At 40.2% G+C, this 18,716-nt stretch overlaps 1 protein-coding gene across 8 annotated transcripts in view; it reads right to left on the bottom strand.

Annotated features, from left to right (window-relative positions):
- The window catches only part of LOC115213412 (pecanex-like protein 1), a 113,285-nt gene that overhangs the window by 30,051 nt on the left and 64,518 nt on the right, over positions 1-18,716 (bottom strand). For all 8 annotated transcript variants that reach the window (XM_029782365.2, XM_029782367.2, XM_029782368.2 and 5 more), the window contains 12 exons: positions 17,556-17,690; positions 15,708-15,758; positions 14,455-14,632; positions 13,025-13,191; positions 10,570-10,660; positions 8,816-9,172; positions 6,904-7,057; positions 5,561-5,593; positions 4,463-4,634; positions 3,858-3,968; positions 2,250-2,341; positions 1,062-1,165 (listed from right to left, as the gene is read on the bottom strand). In XM_029782365.2, the coding sequence (XP_029638225.1) occupies positions 1,062-1,165; positions 2,250-2,341; positions 3,858-3,968; positions 4,463-4,634; positions 5,561-5,593; positions 6,904-7,057; positions 8,816-9,172; positions 10,570-10,660; positions 13,025-13,191; positions 14,455-14,632; positions 15,708-15,758; positions 17,556-17,690 (1,645 nt within the window). The remainder of the gene's footprint in view (positions 1-1,061; positions 1,166-2,249; positions 2,342-3,857; positions 3,969-4,462; positions 4,635-5,560; positions 5,594-6,903; positions 7,058-8,815; positions 9,173-10,569; positions 10,661-13,024; positions 13,192-14,454; positions 14,633-15,707; positions 15,759-17,555; positions 17,691-18,716) is intronic.

Raw genomic sequence — 18,716 nt, 5'->3', positions numbered from 1 at the left:
ACAGCTTTTGTTAGATTTAGTTAATCTCACTGTCAGCATGTGTGTGCACACACGTGCAAATATGTGTGAGATGTATTTAAGTATGTATATATATATACATGCACACAAGCATAAACACATCCGCACATATAACCCCATGGCATAATGACAACCAGCCAGTTCAGTGATGACCATTTTAAAGTAAGACTAAATATACCTGAAACATTATCATTTTACAAACCTTTATTTGTTTGTGGAACTACATGTGTGCATATGCATATTGATTAACCAAACTGTGTGTGTGTCCACTGACAAGTACACAAATCAAGAAAATAGTGCACCAACTGACCATATGCACTCACCCATACATACACATTTCTTTAGAGAAATACAAATTGACACACACACACACACACACACACACACACACACACACACACACACATATATTCACAAAGTAATTTGTCAAAAAAATAATTCCTTGAAGAATAGATAAAAACACACCCTTATTTTTCCAAATAAACACCAATTTAGGAAAACAGTTTATAAACAAACATTGGTGTCGCAAATATCCACCCAGCTGAATAAAAATCCATTTTATGCAACAGATGTATACTGTTTTTAATCACAGCACATTTATAAGATAGATTATCTCTGGACAAATACCAGAGTAAATTTACCTTTCACCGCTTATGTGTTCACATTAAGACAAGGATGGCTATTTTAATCTAATACTGCTTCTGAGATGGCTTAAGTCAGTTCTGGCTGAATATAGCTTTTTTTTATTTTTTTTTCCCCATTGTATTATCAGAAATGAGAAATATGTCATTCCTCTATATCTCTACCACCACCACCTCCTCCTCCTCATGTGTCACTTATTTCTTTAAATTCATGTACAGCTGAGAGATCCCACAACTTGCATGTCTTCCTTCCACAGATTGTCATGTATCTGTGTTTAGCTGATACTTAGTATGCACACACATCTATATTAGCACAAGCACACTGCATATGCATACACACATACACCGCACCATACACTACATGGAGACACACAAAGTAAAGAAAGACATGGTGAAACTTACCCAAGGACCCCAGGGTGACTGGCAGACCGACTGAGATGGTATGAAATAGCAACAGACAGGGCACAGAATATAGAAAACAGGACATGTTGGGAACTTTCCTTCTGCTGAAATAGAAAGAGATAGGGCAGAAAACATTAGAGGATAACTGTGCAGAATATTATGGGGTGTACTGTGAATGGTAAGGGACATCATGGTAGAATGGGACAGCAGGGCAGTAGTGGGTGAATGGTGACATTGATGGGGCGGGGGGGCGGGCAATAGGAAGGGATAGTGCATAACACAGATATTTGTGTGTACCTGTTTGTTTACACAAACAAAATACAAACATTCGTTTATTTGTTTAATGAGTTCAGTCACTGGACTGTGACCAAGCTGGAGCAACACCATCGAAGATTTTAATTGATTATACCAACCCCATTCTCATACCTTTTTAATTGACTTCTACATGGGGATGGGGTCAGCTTGGCATAAAGGGAGACAGCTGGGTTGGATCAAATATTGAAAAGGTATTTTCGTTCAATAAATGGACGCACTTCTGCACAGCAATTTCACCAAAACCTGGGTCAAGTTGTGACTGTGAAAGAAGACACTTGTTGAGATACTATGCAGGAGTGGCTGTGTGGTAAGTAGCTTGCTTACCAACCACATGGTTCCGGGTTCATTCCCACTACATGGCACCTTGGGCAAGTGTCTTCTACTATAGCCTCAGGCTGATCAAAGCCTTGTGAGTGGATTTGGTAGACAGAAACTGAAAAAAGCCTGTTGTATATATGTGTGTGGTGTGTGTGTGTGTGTGTGTGTGTGTGTGTGTGTGTGCGTGCGTGTATGTTTGTGTGTCTGTGTTTGTCCCCCCAACATCGCTTGACAACCGATGGTGGTGTGTTTACGTCCCCGTAACTTAGCGGTTCGGCAAAAGAGACTGATAGAATAAGTACTAGGCTTACAAAGAACAAGTCCTGGGTCGATTCGCTCGACCGAAGGTGGTGCTCCAGCATGGCCACAGTCAAATGACTGAAACAAGTAAAGGAGAAAGTAAAGAGTATAGAGGGTTGACTGAGACCCACCCACCTCAGCCCACATAATTGCAAAGTTGACTTGTTAACCAGACAGCCTTGCCTACTCCCATCCATATACAAGCATCTAGAGACTCAATCCAAACTGCAACACCAACGCGGAAAAGAGACTTACCTTCAGGGCATAGTAGCAGAAGAAATATAATGCAGCAACAGCGACTAAACTTCTTGTTACTGAATAGACAGCTGCACCAAGACTGGTAGTGGCTAGACGGAGTAGAAGGGTGACAGATAAGTGAAGAATGGTGTATCTGGCATTACATTTATTCTGTGGTTTACAAATTTGTTTCAAAAGCAATGCAGTGGACCAATCAAACATCAAGTCTATAGACATGGATGGGAACAATGATACAGGCATGCACAATGGGGTAATGATTACAACACAACACCTCAGAAGTCATTTAATCATAATCGAATGGACAAATATAGTACAAACATCTCAATGGTCAAGTTATGTGTGTGTGTGCATATCGTATTATTTCAGATCACTCTCTAGTGCACAGGCGTAACTTGACCAGTGAGATGTCCTCTACAATGTCACTCAACCTACGAGATATAACAGCCAAACTACCTTCAAATAAAATTTACTGCCTTAAAAAAAAAAATAAAATTCATTGGATAACAATGACTTAAAAAAGATGTGATGGTCATGACTGGAACACCTTTGACCTAGAACAGAACATCAAAGAAGGACACATTATATTAACTTTTCCTAGGTATGCTATGTCACAATTTAAAACAAGATGGTCATGGCTGGAACATCTTTAACCTGGAACTAAAGTAGGAGGGGTACATGAGACAATGTAGCTCTTGGTTAACTATGGCTGACTAAAATGTAAAATGTTCATCACTGAAACACACGTAATTGTAAGTCTATTTAATGAGGGCTGAGTTGGGATTAAGAGAGAATAATCCATTTTATTTGTTGGTATATAATAACAAAGAGGTTTTATTCTGTGTCATCTGCTCTTGTAAGACCCAGCTTCAATTATTTTCATCCTCATCTACACTCTTCCAAGTTCATCCTTGGTCAGCCATTAGAACTCACAACCAACAACTAACAAAATGATTTTAGGAGTAAAGATTGTTCGCCAACATAACATGGAAGTCCTGGTTTAAGACAAATCTTGCTGTAATTTAGCCCCAGGAGACATTGTCTCCAGCTGGCTATACGACAAGATCTGTGTCCTTATATTTTCGAACAAGGGAATGAGTCGGGGTGCTAGATTCCCTTGTTCGAAAATATATGCCTCAACAGCAAGCAAAGTTTATTGTCCAATGAATGAGGGGAATTCATAAGTGGGCTGGTTACACCCACTGCCATAGGCTATTGTCTCATATTCAGAATAAAACGTTTTTAGTACATTAAAGCTTAAGGGAGACCTAACTTCATAGATAGGATCTGGGGTGATTTTCAGACAAGTGTTTTTGAAAAAATGGTGTGCTTATATGCCATCAAATATGGGAGGTTTATAACCCAAGTTATATATACATTAAATATGTTATCTAAGTTATTTAGATATAAAATAAGTGATTCCAAGGTACTTAGATGTTTAATAAGCAAGCAACAGGTTATACAAAATCAGTTACACAATGCAACAATGAAACGCAACAGGAATACTTTCACAGTTGCAACTAGAGTAGTTTTATAAAAGTTAAAACTATATACACAATAGTCAGCTGTGGTAAAGTGCAATGGAGAAAGAGGAAGATATCAACAAACCATTTCCTCCGAAGATATGCATGTCTGTCTGTTCCAATATGTACATGAAGAATGTCTTGACTTGAGGAAGAAGTCCAACCATGAACAGAACTGGTAACAGCAAGATAAAAACTGAAACAAAAAGGAATAAAAGTAGAGTATAGCTTACCCTGGACTGTCTATACATATAAGAGATATTTAGTGTAAGGGTTTGGCCATGAAACAATGACAACCATATCACAGCATGTGACCCTCTAACACTCCTGACTCAATTCCCCTTCACTATTCCATCTGGAGCATTGCTAAAAGAAGTCAGCCAGCAGCCCTAAGTACCGAGGACTTGAAGGTTTTGATCACAGATATAGGAAGCAGCATGGGTGGTGACCACCTGATGCTGAAAGTTGCAGCTTCTATGGTCATATCAGGGCCATCATTGGGGCTGAGGGCAGTTTTGTTAAATGGCCTATTCCTTTGATGCCTCAGTTGAACAGGTGGACCGTTTGCCTTTAAGAATGTTGCCTTTTTTTTGGTTGTCTTTATTTTTACTTTGTCTTTCATTTTGTTCTCAGTTGCCTCACACACACACACACATACTGCCCTCTGAATGAAAATCAATGCAGACTTACCTTTCATAAGACTTTTAGCAAATGTTAGCGATGCAGTTGCAGTAAATGGGAAGCCATAGATAATAAATGATGTTGAAGATGCATGGTGAATGGTATAGTCGAGGAACTTGAGAAGGCCACAACACAAACAGAAGTAAAATGGACGGCTGAACACTATTAGACGATTGTAGCCCTGTAAATAAGACAGAAGAGAGAGAAAGATGCTTGATAGTAGATATAACATGATGCTTACTAGGGATGTCAAGGTTTATAGCATAGGGATTAGAAAAAAGCTGTTTAACCCTTTAGTGTTTAAACCGGCTATATCCGGCCCAAATATTCTATGTTTTATATTCAAACTGGCGATATCTGGCCTCTCACACCTAATCTACATTGACATTCTAAAAATAAACAATCATATCATTGAAACCTCAAAGCTATAAGATAATATAGGATTAATTAAAAACAATTTGAGTAAAAAAATATTACATTTAACAGAGTAATCTGAACACTAAAGGGTTAATGGAGATGTATAAATCAAGGAAGTCCCAGCTGACTGGGGTCAAATAGTATGCTGACCAGTCTGATGGTTCCATGGTTTGCATCCAACCACTGGCACCATAATGTGTCCCAGTTGAGAACTGCTTTCAATCCTTTCAGTGTACCATTATAAATAGGTACCATGAAGATGTAATCAGTCCAGCTAAAAATATGTATCATGAAAAGTCACAAGCTATCTAACAGTAAATAGGTATGAAGAGGATATTATACAGCCTACCCAGCTGTATATAAATAGCATGTAAAAGTAGTCCACCCGGTTGGGAATAAATATCAAAGAATGCTGAAGTTCATTTAGATGTAAATAGGTACCACGAGGCAGCACACAATATTTAGCTGTCAATAAGTACCAAGCAGCAGTGAAGTCTAGCCAACCATGGAATGGTGTTTGCATAGCTCAGTACAAGTACAATTGACATAAGGTACTAAAAAGCTAAAATATTCAATCATGAGTCAATGATCATATTTAAATAAGAGAGGCTGGGGTGAATAGATCAAAGTAGAGTAGCTCCCAAAAAGGATGTTAAATCATTCAAGAAAAGGGAAAAGTTCATAGCTTACATGCATAGGTGATGCTGAATCTGGTTGTACACTCTGTGATAAAAAAAGAAAACAAAGACATGAGATTAGCTGGTTGTACATTTAAAGGAAACTGTCCAACAGAACATACTGGGCTGTGAGTGCATGGGTGTATTCATATATTACAAAGCTTAGCTGTGGGTGAAACAAAAATGTAAACCTTTCCCTTCTATGGTTTTGATACACAAGAAAAACAAAAAAGACAGGGAATTTCCTGACAGGCTATTTCACAGTTTGTTCATTGCTCTTCAGTGAAGACATATCTGGTTTCTTTTCCCAAATCAGTAGCATAGAATATTCAGCTATTATGTAAAGTGGTCGTATATTAGGCTAGCACCATAGTGGATAACTTGATTTACATTAATTTATGTTTTTCATTAAATAAACAATATATATTTTATGTACAACATGAATCAGAAGAACTGACATCCACTTAGAGAATACAGAATGAGGAATATATATATATTTACATAAATATATGTATGTATATTCAGGTAAGATACAAGAAAGAAAGAAAAAAAGACGAGAAAATGTAAAAGCAATGTACTACATGGAGAAGAGGAAGAGAAAGAAAGACAAGTTGGCATTTTGAAAATTGCGGTCCTGAACCTAGACAGACCATCTGAAGGGCACTGTACTATGAGTATGGGTACAAGGCATTTTGGTACAACCATTTTGGTGCTGCCTGTTTGGCATCACAGATTTCATATTGGTTTTAGTGTTTCTCGTGTTCTCTCCCTCTTCATCTATCTTCATCTAAGCGAGCATCTAGTTTTGTTAGAATGTGTATGTCTCTCTCTGTTTATGTCTCTATCTGCATGTGTGTGTGAGCGCATACCTCAAGGGCCAAAAAGTACTGTCACAAAAGCAGGCTGAATGCCCAGTCAGCCATGCCAAGATGTCGGCTGCACCCAACTGTTTCATTCCACTGTTCTACAGATATAGTCTTAAGGGAATACAAACCACAGAGGCCCAATACCTACAGAAGCAGTCTATAGAGATCCCACACTAATATACACAACCAATTCAAATGGATATATCCTACAGAGGTCCTATATAGTCTGTAGGGGCTGTAGACGTCAAGAAGTGCTCCAGAAGGATTCAAGGTGTGTAGACAGTTTATAAAGGTCTTATACATACAGGCTTTTAGGAGACCATGAATATCCCAGTGTGTAGGGATCACGGACATGTAAACCTAGCTGATATGGTCATAGTCTATATTACAAGGGTCCTGAACAGCTACACACCAACTGCACCACCACAACCCCGTCCCGTCCCACCCCTACCATCCCAATGTGACAAGTATCTTCATGGCAACTACTTACCTTGAGCAAAGAATATTGACAACTGGCCAGAATGAAACAAAAGATGAAGATGTAGAAATCTTTGTAGAAATGTGATGAAAGAACTAGGGCACCGAGTGAACTGACTGCTACTGCCATCAGAATGGCTATCAGGTTCTCAACGACGGTCAAGTTTCTGAAACACACACAAAAAAGGCCTTTACACATCAATTCTCATTTCTTAACATTGACACATTGACACATCATCATCATCATCACAATGAAACACTTAATGAGGGGAGCAATATTGTTGGTTATAAAGCAACCCCAGTACTTGACTGGTACTTTATTTTATTCACTATTGAAGGACAGAAGGTAAAGCTGATCTTGATAGGTATTGAACTCAGAATATAGAGAGCAGTAACTAAATACCACAAAGCATTTTATCTGATACTCTACTGATTCTGCCAAATCTACCAGCATTAGCACATTAAATTATTGACTTTGCCTTTCATCCAATCAGCGTTGATGTAAACAGTACCAGTTAAGCACTGGGGTCAACGTAATCAACTATCCTCTATTCCACAAAATCTCAAAACGCTGGATGAAATGCTTAATGGTATTTCACCCATCACTATGTTCTGAGTTCAAATTCCACTGAGGTCAACTTTGCCTTTCAACCTTTCAGGGTCAATGACATGAGTTGAACACTGGGATCAATGTAATCGACAATACCCCTCTCCCCTAAAATTTCAGACCTTGTGCCTATAGTAGAAAGGATTATTAAATACAACACCCCTAAAAACATACCAACACTACAATCAGCAACAGTACCAATAACAATGGTATTACTACAACCAGCATCAAGAAACCCAATGCCCTGACCTTCAACTGGCGCACTACCTCCAACAATCACACAACCAATACTTCTAGCACTCCCACATCAACAACCCATTCTCATCAAGCCCCACCACCACTTCAATTTGTCCCAGTAATTTTACATCCAACATCCATAATTCCATCACCAGGAGTGGCTGTGTGGTAAGCAGCTTGCTTACCAACCACATGGTTCCGGGTTCAGTCCCACTGCGTGGCATCTTGGGCAAGTGTCTTCTGCTATAGCCTCGGGCCGACCAATGCCTTGTGAGTGGATATGGTAGACGGAAACTGAAAGAAGCCTGTCGTATATATGTATATATATATACATGTATGTATATATATACATGTATGTATATATATACATGTATGTATATGTTTGTGTATCTGTGTTTGTTCCCCTAGCATTGCTTGATAAGCAATGCTGGTGTGTTTACGTCCCCGTCACTTAGCAGTTTGGCAAAAGAGACCGATAGAATAAGTACTGGGCTTACAAAGAATAAGTCCCGGGGTCGATTTGCTCGACTAAAGGTGGTGCTCCAGCATGGCCGCAGTCAAATGACTGAAACAAGTAAAAGAGTAATTGGCATTCCATCAGTTATGACGAGAGTTCCAGTTGATCCAATCAATGGAACAGCCTGCTCGTGAAATTAATGTGCAAATGGCTGAGTACTCCACAAACATGTATACCTTTCACATAATTCTCAGAGAGATTCAGTGCGACACAGAATGTGATGAGACTGGATATTTAAATTATAGGTGCGACTCCTTTTTGCCAGCAGAGTGAATCAGAGCAATGTGAAATAAAGTGTCTTGCTCAAGAAATCAACACAACACACTGCTGGGAATTGAACTTGTGACCTTACATTCATGAGTCAAATGCTCTAACCACTTAGCCACATGCCTTCACTCTCACCACCACTTCAACTTGCCACTATACTCTTGTTACTCTTGCATCTAACAACCATCTCATCACCACCACCATCACCAGTCACAAAGCCTCCCACATCCAACAACAACAATTGATACAGGTGAAGGAGGAGAAGAAGAAAGTCCACTGAAGATCCAGCTTACTTACCTGTCCAGTAATGCCAACAATTCCAATCGGTCAAAATGTATTTTGATGTATTTATTAGGAAACAACCAGAACTTATAAAACTGCTTTGGTTTGTCAATTGACTGATGTCCCGAAGAGACCTCGGTCACTGATGGACTGTCTGAGATGTCATCAACATTTGGGTGACCACTGCCAAAAGGTTCCACTAAACCCCACTGTGACTCTATCTGCCATGGGTAAAACGCTTGTGTTGGACGCAGGTTGGAATGGAAATCCAGTGACCGCTCACGGCAAACAATGGCCTGCTCTTCTCTCTTTGGTGATGGTTCAATGACAACCGGCGAACCAGAACCGCTGCTTGATGTACTTTCATGGAAACTGTACAAAGAAAACATACATTATAAAAAATTCTAACATTACAAACAAACAAACAAACAAAAGGTGAAAGACATGACCACAACCGGCTAAAGAAGGGAAGGCAAGGTGGATCGGCATCAAGAAAATAGTGTTGTCATAGAATCAGGCATTAAGTTGTTACTGATGTTTCATCAAGATGCAAGGCATGAAGGGCCTCCCCTCAGGGCCTGATCCCAGCTATCAAGAAGATAACCAATAAGGAACAAGTAAACAGTTAAATCCTTTGTTATCTAGCCTATAATTACTTAATGAGATCACCATCATCATCATCATCGTTTAACATCCTGATAATTAACTGTATATATCCTGCTATGCCCCACCCCACATTCTTCCCTCTGGAATCATGATACTTGAGTGAAGAATGAGTGCGCTCTGGTCACCTTTACCATATCTGCTTCTGTCACCATGCTCTACTGGACATGTTACCTTGACCAGACACCCTGCTCCTCATCATCCTCTCTCCTCCACACGTATCACCCACGTATAATGCAGGGCAGCACTGCATCTCTGCCCAGTCAACATCCCCACCACCCTTATTACTGAAACACTCTCTCTCTCACTATTCTCCTACTTTCCCTCCTCCTCCTATCAACCACTTCCATCACTTTACCCATCCATGCCCGACATCTCCTCCCACTCAACCCTCCTCCTCATCCTTTCACACACTCCTGTTACCCCTTTCCGAAACACTGTCTCTTAGCTTCTCTCCGACCACCATCTCTCAACAATAAACCTGTGTAACTCCAACAAGAACCCTTGGGTCCTCACAAACCCTGCAACCCATGCAGAAATTGCATAATACAGTGATTGCTTGTTCTGGACTGAGAAACAACATCACAGCCGAGCTTTTAGTTTGAACATTATAACTTGCACATGCAACCATTTTATCTTGAACTATCTATGAGAGACATCATCATCGTTAAACATCCATTTTCCATGCTAGCATGGGTTGAACAGCTCAATAGGAGCTAGAAAGACAGAGGACTGCACCAAACTCCAAAGTATACTTTGGCAAATTCTCTACAGCTGGATGTCCTTCATAACACCAACCAATTTACAGAGTGTACTGGGTGCTTGTGAGGTCACCAAGTCACAAGAAGAGACCTTTTAACTGATTAGGGGCCATAGTATTGAAGGAGGTGGCTTTGTGGCTGGTGGTCAGAGGTCAAAGCATGATAGGGGGACAGGAACAGGTGTCTCGGTGTACAGGAGATACATGGCTATCCCAGTTGGAAAAGAAAGATGATGATGATGGTGTGTCTAAATGCCTAAACTAGTGACTTTAAATGAAGAAAGATAAGCATTACACCACACACACACAGAGTCCCATTCAAAGAGAACTGAACTAGTAACCATACCTTTTATCATTTGACTTCACCAGATCCATGTCAATAACACCTTGGGCCACACCAGAGCTATTCTCTCCAAATGTGTAGGTAAACCAATTACCTGAAAACATATATATTGATAATACAGTTCTATAGTTAAGAGATGAGACATTATTTATATTATTTACATTTGACGGATATAACCACTACGCCATATGCCCGTGGGCATATGGCGTAGTGGTTAAGAGCACGGGCTACTAACCGTAAGATTCTGAGTTCAGTTCCAGGCAGTGACCTGAATAATAATAATAACATTGAAAAATACCTCAGGAATGAGAACCCAGGTTCGAAATTTCTGCAAGACACCTGATGAAGGTTGGAGGGTATATCAGCTGAAACACTGTGTTAACAACAAACGAAATGAGGGACAAATATCCATCAAATGTAAATAGCGTAAATAATGTGTGTATATTGATATTAATATTACAACCAAATACAGTATTAACTGATCAACCATAAACACCGAGCAGTAACACTTTGAATGATTGACCTAGATAGATACAAAGTAGCTCTGAAGCCTAACTATGCTGACCAACAAGCCTCGTCTCAAACCAGTTGCAGCAGATCTGTGTCGGTGATAGTGAACAGGCCACAATTGGTGCAGCAAAGATGTTGGCGCCAAATAACAAATGTGAAAGTGAAAGTAAAACAGTCTTTGTGTGTTTTTGAATGGCTAATGTATGACTTCCATGCTGCGATTGTTTTAGTTTCAACACAGCTTCAGATTAAATCACTCACCATACAAGAATGTCCCCAAAATTCCAGTATCACTCTCTTTTACGTGTTACAGTCATTTGACTGCGGCCATACTGCAGCACTGCCTTTAGTCAAGCAAATCGACCCCAGGACTTATTCTTTGTAAGCCTAGTACTTATTCTATCGGTTTCTTTTGCCGAACCGCTAAGTTACAGGGACGTAAACATACCATCAGTTGTCAAGTGATGTTGTTGGGACAAACACAGACACACAAACATACACACACATGTATGTATGTATGTATGTATGTATACATATACATATATACGCCAGGCTTCTTTCAGTTTCCGTCTACCAAGTCCACTCACAAGGCTTTGGTCGGCCCGAAGCTATAGTAGAAGACACTTGCCCAAGATGTCACGCATTGGGAATGAACCTGGAACCATGTGGTTGGTAAGCAAGCTACTTACCACACAGCCACTCCTGTGCCTGTTAATAATACTTTCAAACATGGCCACACATTTTAAGAAGGATATACTGTCTGAGTCAGAGCATGAAGAGCAACAGCCATGGCTTCTGATAGTGGCAGAAAAAGGAGGAGTAAACCACAATTTCTAGCTTAATCTAATGATGCAGGATCTCAATACTTGCAGCAGAATAGATCCCACTTAACACCACTCATAAAGCCAGAAGAAGAGGGAAGTGGTGACGGTGGTGTTTGACCAGGCATGGATCAAACAGACCCAATTACATGACTGGTACTTACTTTATTAAATCTACTACATGAAATGCCGCAGAATATTTACCTTCCCTTCTATTTATGGTCCAAACATTTACAGGCGAGACACAGACACACAAACACATGAGTCACAGACACACACATCAACAGGTGAGTCTCAGACACTAAACTACAGGTGAGTCAGACACTAAATTACAGGTGAGTAATACACACATACACATTTGGATCACAGGCGCAACTACAATTGGATTTCCAGACAACTACAGGTGTATTTAGAGACAGCAAAAAGAGGGTTAAGTCACATTTTTAGATGATGTACACAATGATAAATAGAAAATCCGGATAATCTTTTTTTTTAATTGTTTGGTCAGAGTAGAGAAGGCTGTACTCATGGCTCTTTTTCAGGCTGTTCAAGGCAGGTAAGAGTAAAAAGAGAAAGTTACCTTCAAATCAAAGACCTGCCTCAAATTCTTGCAACAGAGTGGACTCTGTCAAAGAATCCCAAGAACCTAGTGCTGAGATACAGGGTAGGGTTTTAGAAGGAAATCGCTGTGGCCAGTTGGTTCAACCATGGAATATTACTGTTCCCTATTTTATGAAACCAGTGACAGAAAATGAAACATCAGTATTGGTGGGGTTTGACCTTCAAACAAAAATAGTTTGGATAGAGTAGAAATAGAATCTACAGACCATAGCATCATTACCATCTTTATAGGTGCAGAAATGGTTTTGTAATGTTTGTGCTTTTCCTGTAGTCACCCATACAAAGGCCTAACAATACCATATTTCTCTTAGATATGGACTCAACATTTCTTACTAAACACACACACACACACACAATAAGTTAGTTTATACACAGACTATATACATTATAATTGCTGTCCCATGTTAAACTCACAGACCCCATACACTGCTCATATGAAAGGCTATGGATTACAGCCCTTTTCAATAAACATGCCAACAGAAACTCAGGAAGTCTTAAATACTTACCCACTTCATCTTGAAAATAGTGCATGGCCCCTTCAGTGGTATCATCATGAGATGAAGCGAGATGCCCTCCAGCAATGATGTTGAAGAGTGCAGCACGCAGCGGTGGGGATCGTCGTGTGTGCACACGACGCATGTTCACACGACCGGTTTCTCGACGATAGCGACGCCTTAAAAACAAAAAGATAGATTATAGCCCCAAACATTTCAAACATCTTAAGTTCTGTAGATCTATTTAGTCTCACTCAGTTTGAGTACAGAGGTGAGAGACTATGCAGATGACCTACTGATCACAGGTTCAAATCTACTCACAGTACTTTGAATCTTTACACACTTTATCAATCAACATACAAGGACAGCAGTCTGTCTATGCTATGGATGTCATGTCCTTTAGACATGTAGGTAGCACGTAAAAACACCTTTTGAGCATGGTCGTTGCCAGAACCGCCTGACTAGCCCTTGTGCTGGTGGTATGTAAAAAGCACCCACTACACTCTCGGAGTGGTTGGCATTAGGAAGGGCATCTAGCTGTAGAAACTTTGCCAGATCAGATTGAGCCAGGTGCAACCTCTGGCTCACAAGTCCTCAGTCAAACTGACCAGCCCATGCCAACATGGAAAGCGGACGTTAAATGATGATGATGATGAGGAGGATGATGATGATGATGATCAATTTTCCACAACATGCCATCTCTAGTTTCAATTTAAATGTGGGAATATTCACCATCATTGCTGTAATGTCCACATTTCCATGCTTGCACAGACTGGATGAAGTGTACTAAGGCAGATTTTCTACAGCTGGATGTGCTTCCTGTTGCCAACACTTGTTTGAAGCAAGGTAATATTTCCCTGCAGCCAGATATGTTTTTGCAGAATATTGGAAATGAATTTCTTTACAAGAATTGTGCAATGTCAAGACAAGGGTACACAAACACTCTTGCACATACATATACACAAATGAAGGTCTCCTTTCACTTTCCATCAACTAAATCCACTCACAAGGTCTTTGTTGGCTCAGGGCTACATTGTTGGAAGAAACTGTTTTTACAGAGATGTCCTTTACTATTTACAGAACCTTCGATGTTGTTGTTATTATTATTATTCAGGGCACTGCCTGGAATTGAACTCGGAATACTTGGGGTTAGTAGCCTGTGCTCTTAACCACTACGCCATATGCCCACGGGCATATGGCAGTGACCACAATAATAATAATAATAATAATAATAATAATAAAAATGCCATTAGGAATGAGAACCCAGGTTCGAAATTTCCCCAAGACACCTGATGAAGGCTGGAGGGTATATCAGCCGAAAAGTGTTAACAACAAACAAGATGAGGACAAATATCCATCAAATGTAAATAATGTAAATGGACTAATGATCACTGATGGCTGGCTGGCCTTATTAGCAATTCTCAAAGAATTTATCAACAAACCTTCTTGACTGTGAATCTTCTTTGTTTAGAATATCTTTTAGAGGTAGGAGAGCAGATGCCTCAGTTGGTGTCACAGACTTAGAATCCGTCGATCTAGTATCACCATCTTCCTGAGTGGTTCCACCTATAGCACCAAGTTCAGCCGGAGATGTTGCTTTGTCTTTCATCAAAGTTGGCTCTGAAAATAGATTTTAGCAACCAACACATGCAGATCAAATCAAATAAGGATTTCTAAAAGACAAGGAAGCAATAAAATTTCTAAAATATTTTAAATACATTAACAGAAAAATTATTACATAGGCGCAGGAGTGGATGTGTGGTAAGTAGCTTGGTTACCAACCAAATGGTTCCAAGTTCAGTCCCACTACATAGCACCTTTGACAAGTGTCTTCTGCTATGGCCCCAGGCTGACCAAAGCCTTATGAGTAGATTTGGTGGGGGGGAAACTGAAAGGAACCCGTCGTATATGTGTGAGAGTGTATGCGCACTTGTGTTTGTCCCCCCAACATCACTTGACAACCAATGCTAATGTGTTTACATCTCCGTAACTTAGCAGTTCAGCAACAGAGAGTGATAAAATAAGTACTAGGCTTACAAAGAATAAGTTCTGGGGTCGATTTGTTCAACTAAAGGCAGGGCTCCAGCCTGGCCACAGCCAAATGACTGAAACAAATAAAAGAGTTACCGGATGCATTCTAAGCCATTTGAGGAAGCTATTATCTTTGCTAGCAACAATGGGATTTTCTCTTCAAGTGAAGGATAAAATTCATGAGGCTTGTTTCCAAAATGAGATATCATCATCATCAGCAGCAGCAGCTTCATCAATGTGGACGATGAATATGGAGGACGTACACAATAAGTGTGTACATAAATGAGGTAATTTTGCGTATCCAGTGGATACGCATTATCAGTGTAAATGATTGATGGAGTGCAAGTGAAGAGAAAGAAAAACTGAAGTGTGTGAGGAATTGGATGGCTCTGCTGGTCTGGACAGTTGGAAGCTGACATTTGGTGAAGAAGGTATGAAGTGATCCAGGTGGATAGAACATGTAGAAGAGGAAGAATGTGACAGAGAGAAGTGATGAAGGCTGAGCTCAAAAGGAAGAACTTCATGGAAAAAAAGTAACAAATGGACAGCAACAAGAAACATGAAAGCATGGAAAATTGGATGTCAAAGGATGAGGAGGATTTATATATATATAAAATTTTGTCTCATCTATAATCTGTCCACAGTAAAATTTAATAAGTCTGACCTTTTAACCTGCTTTCTTTGCTTTGGTCCTCATTTCGGTAATATGATTTTTCTGTAAAATAGAAATAATACATTTCTAAATCTCTCTGCGAGATTTATACAGTGGTAACACAATAAAGTGGTGATATGCTGTCGACTTAATGTAACAGTCCCATGAAAGGGAAGAATACTACTGCATCCTAAGGCTAAATAGCAGTAGTATTATTCCTTTTCATGGGACTGTCACATTAAGTTGACAACATACCACCACTTTAAAAATGGAAATAATTTACAGTAAAAACACACCATATATATAAATTAAATATGAAAATTTACAATTTTTCATTGCTTTTTTTGTAGTTGATAATTATACACACACATATACACACAGGTTTGATAATACAGAAGAAATAGTGCTCAGTATGTGTGTATGTGTATATACGAGTACTGTCACACAAAACAGATCCTGTTAGTGGCACTGTCATCATCATCGTTTAGCGTCCGCTTTCCATGTTGGCATGGGTTGGACGGTGCAACTGGGGTCTGGGAAGCCAGAAGGCTGCACCAGGCCCAGTCTGATCTGGCAATGTTTCTACGGCTGGATGCCCTTCCTAACGCCAACCACTCCATGAGTGTAGTGGGTGCTTTTTACGTGCCACCGGCACAGGTGCCAGACGAGGCTGGCAAACGGCCACGATCGTCAATATAAAATGTCACAAAAAGCAGTTAGTAACTTCCAAGACTTGATGACTGAGTGGTGGGTCTTTTCAAGTGTCCAGTTTAAAATCTCTAACATTGCAAAAGCATTATGGAATATGGTTCTTATTGAACAAGAATAGCACAGACTTCTTTCGGTCTGCTAAACTATTCCTTTAATACTCTAGCTGTAATCAGAGCACCAGTATATGCAACATTCTTGTCAATTCCAAGATATTGGCAGCATTTAACATTGGAGTTAAAGGAAATAGACAGGACATTGGTATCCATGTTCCTTGCCTAGTCAACAATTTTATCTCAACTAACTACCTAATATAAACATTCGCCCTGTTCTTCCGTTTTTGCTGGTGCCACATAAAAAGCACCCTTGTTGGTGCCATGTAAAAAAGCACCCATGCTGGTGCCATGTAAAAAGCACCTGTGCTGGCATTACATAAAAAGCACCTGTGCTGGTGTCACATAAAAAGTACCTGTGCTGGCATTACATAAAAAGCACCTGTGCTGGTGCCACATAAAAAGCACCTGTGCTGGTGCCACATAAAAAGCACCTGTGCTGGCATTACATAAAAAGCACCTGTGCTGGTGCCACATAAAAAGCACCTGTGCTGGCATTACATAAAAAGCACCTGTGCTGGTGCCACATAAAAAGCACCTGTGCTGGCATTACATAAAAAGCACCTGTGCTGGTGCCACATAAAAAGCACCTGTGCTGGCATTACATAAAAAGCACCTGTGCTGGTGCCACATAAAAAGCACCTGTGCTGGTGCCACATAAAAAGCACCTGTGCTGGCATTACATAAAAAGCATCTGTGCTGGTGCCATGTAAAAAGACCTGTGATGGTGCCATGTAAAAAGCACCTGGTACACTCAGTAAAAGTGGTTGGCATTAAGAAGAGCATTCAGTCGAAGAAAGCATAGCAAAACGAGTGGAGCCTCAGGCAGCTCTCTGGCTTGCCAGTTCCAGTCAAACTGTCCAACCCATGCCAGCACGGAAAACAGAAGTTGACTGATGATGATCACTTGGATATAGCTGAAGGTGATCAACATCACAAAACGGTTTAGTGATTATTTCTGTCTCCTCTGCACATTCTATCACGTAGCCTTTGCCTTTCCTTGACAAGGATGAAAAAGAGCAAGGGTGCTGAAACTTACTGGTTGGCTGAACAACAGCTTTCAGTTTGCGCATCTTCTCAGGAAATTCATTGTTATCGTCTAAAATTTCAATGATGTTTCGACAAAGAGTTTCTGGATCGGGTGGATCCGGAGACGCTCCAAACGGCCCTTCATCTGCAATTGTGAGGATAAACAGATAATATATAAATAAATTACAGAAGTGACTCTGCCAACAAAATATGCACAACAGATCCAAGTTTAACAGAATCTAAACAGATGACCAGAACAACAGATTCACACACATGGATAGGAAATCCCTGATGATTTCAACATGTCAAAAATACATTATCAAAAGATACAAGCTGCTAGAAATAGCAGCTTAATCTTCTTGAAATTATATCTTAGCACCTTAACTGATGAAGATCACAAAGGATACATTCAATAATGTTGTACCAGATATATTGACCAGTGTTGGGTTAGGGTTAAACAAATATAACCCTAAAACATCAACTTTATACAATAGCTAGGTCAGACAAACAGGACAGCCAAAAGTCACTTATTCTACAAATGAGGTCAAGGGGCCAAAATCTGACCACCACCACCACTACCCTCAGTCATGTGACCATAAAAACACTCAGAGATAAAAAGTTTAATAGACACTGATTTTAAAGACTGAATAAATACAATGACAAACCAGAAGAGAGAGAGTCTGTTATATGGGGGGGGGGGCAGTTTCCACACCTGTCCCACTGAGACCCTTGCAGAAAACAACAGGTGCCACAGATCTAAATCTATTGGTAAAACCCTAACAACACTACATCACAACAAGGCCCAAGAGAAGTGACAGATGAAGGTTACACTGAGTGAAAATTGTAGACTGAGTGACCAAGCAGATAGTAACTTGCAGTGAGGGTAGAAACAGTACCTTCAAGGGTTTTCACAGGGGATTGCTAACCCCAACAAAACATCCGCTTTCCATGCTAGCATGGGTTGGACAGTTTGACTGTGGGCTGGCGAAACAGATGGCTGCACCAAGCTCCAGTCTTGATCTGGTAGAGTTTCTACAGCTGGATGCCCTTCCTAACGCCAACCACTCCGAGAGTGTAGTGGGTGCTTTTACGTGCCACCAGCACAGGGGCCAGTCACTTGGTACTGGCAACGACCTCGCTCGAATTTTTACACATGGGCCAGTCAGGCGGT

The sequence above is a fragment of the Octopus sinensis genome, linkage group LG6 (genome assembly GCF_006345805.1).
Source record: "Octopus sinensis linkage group LG6, ASM634580v1, whole genome shotgun sequence".
NCBI classification, from domain to species: Eukaryota; Metazoa; Mollusca; class Cephalopoda; order Octopoda; family Octopodidae; genus Octopus; species Octopus sinensis.
This window is presented reverse-complemented; position numbering and strand designations above follow the sequence as displayed.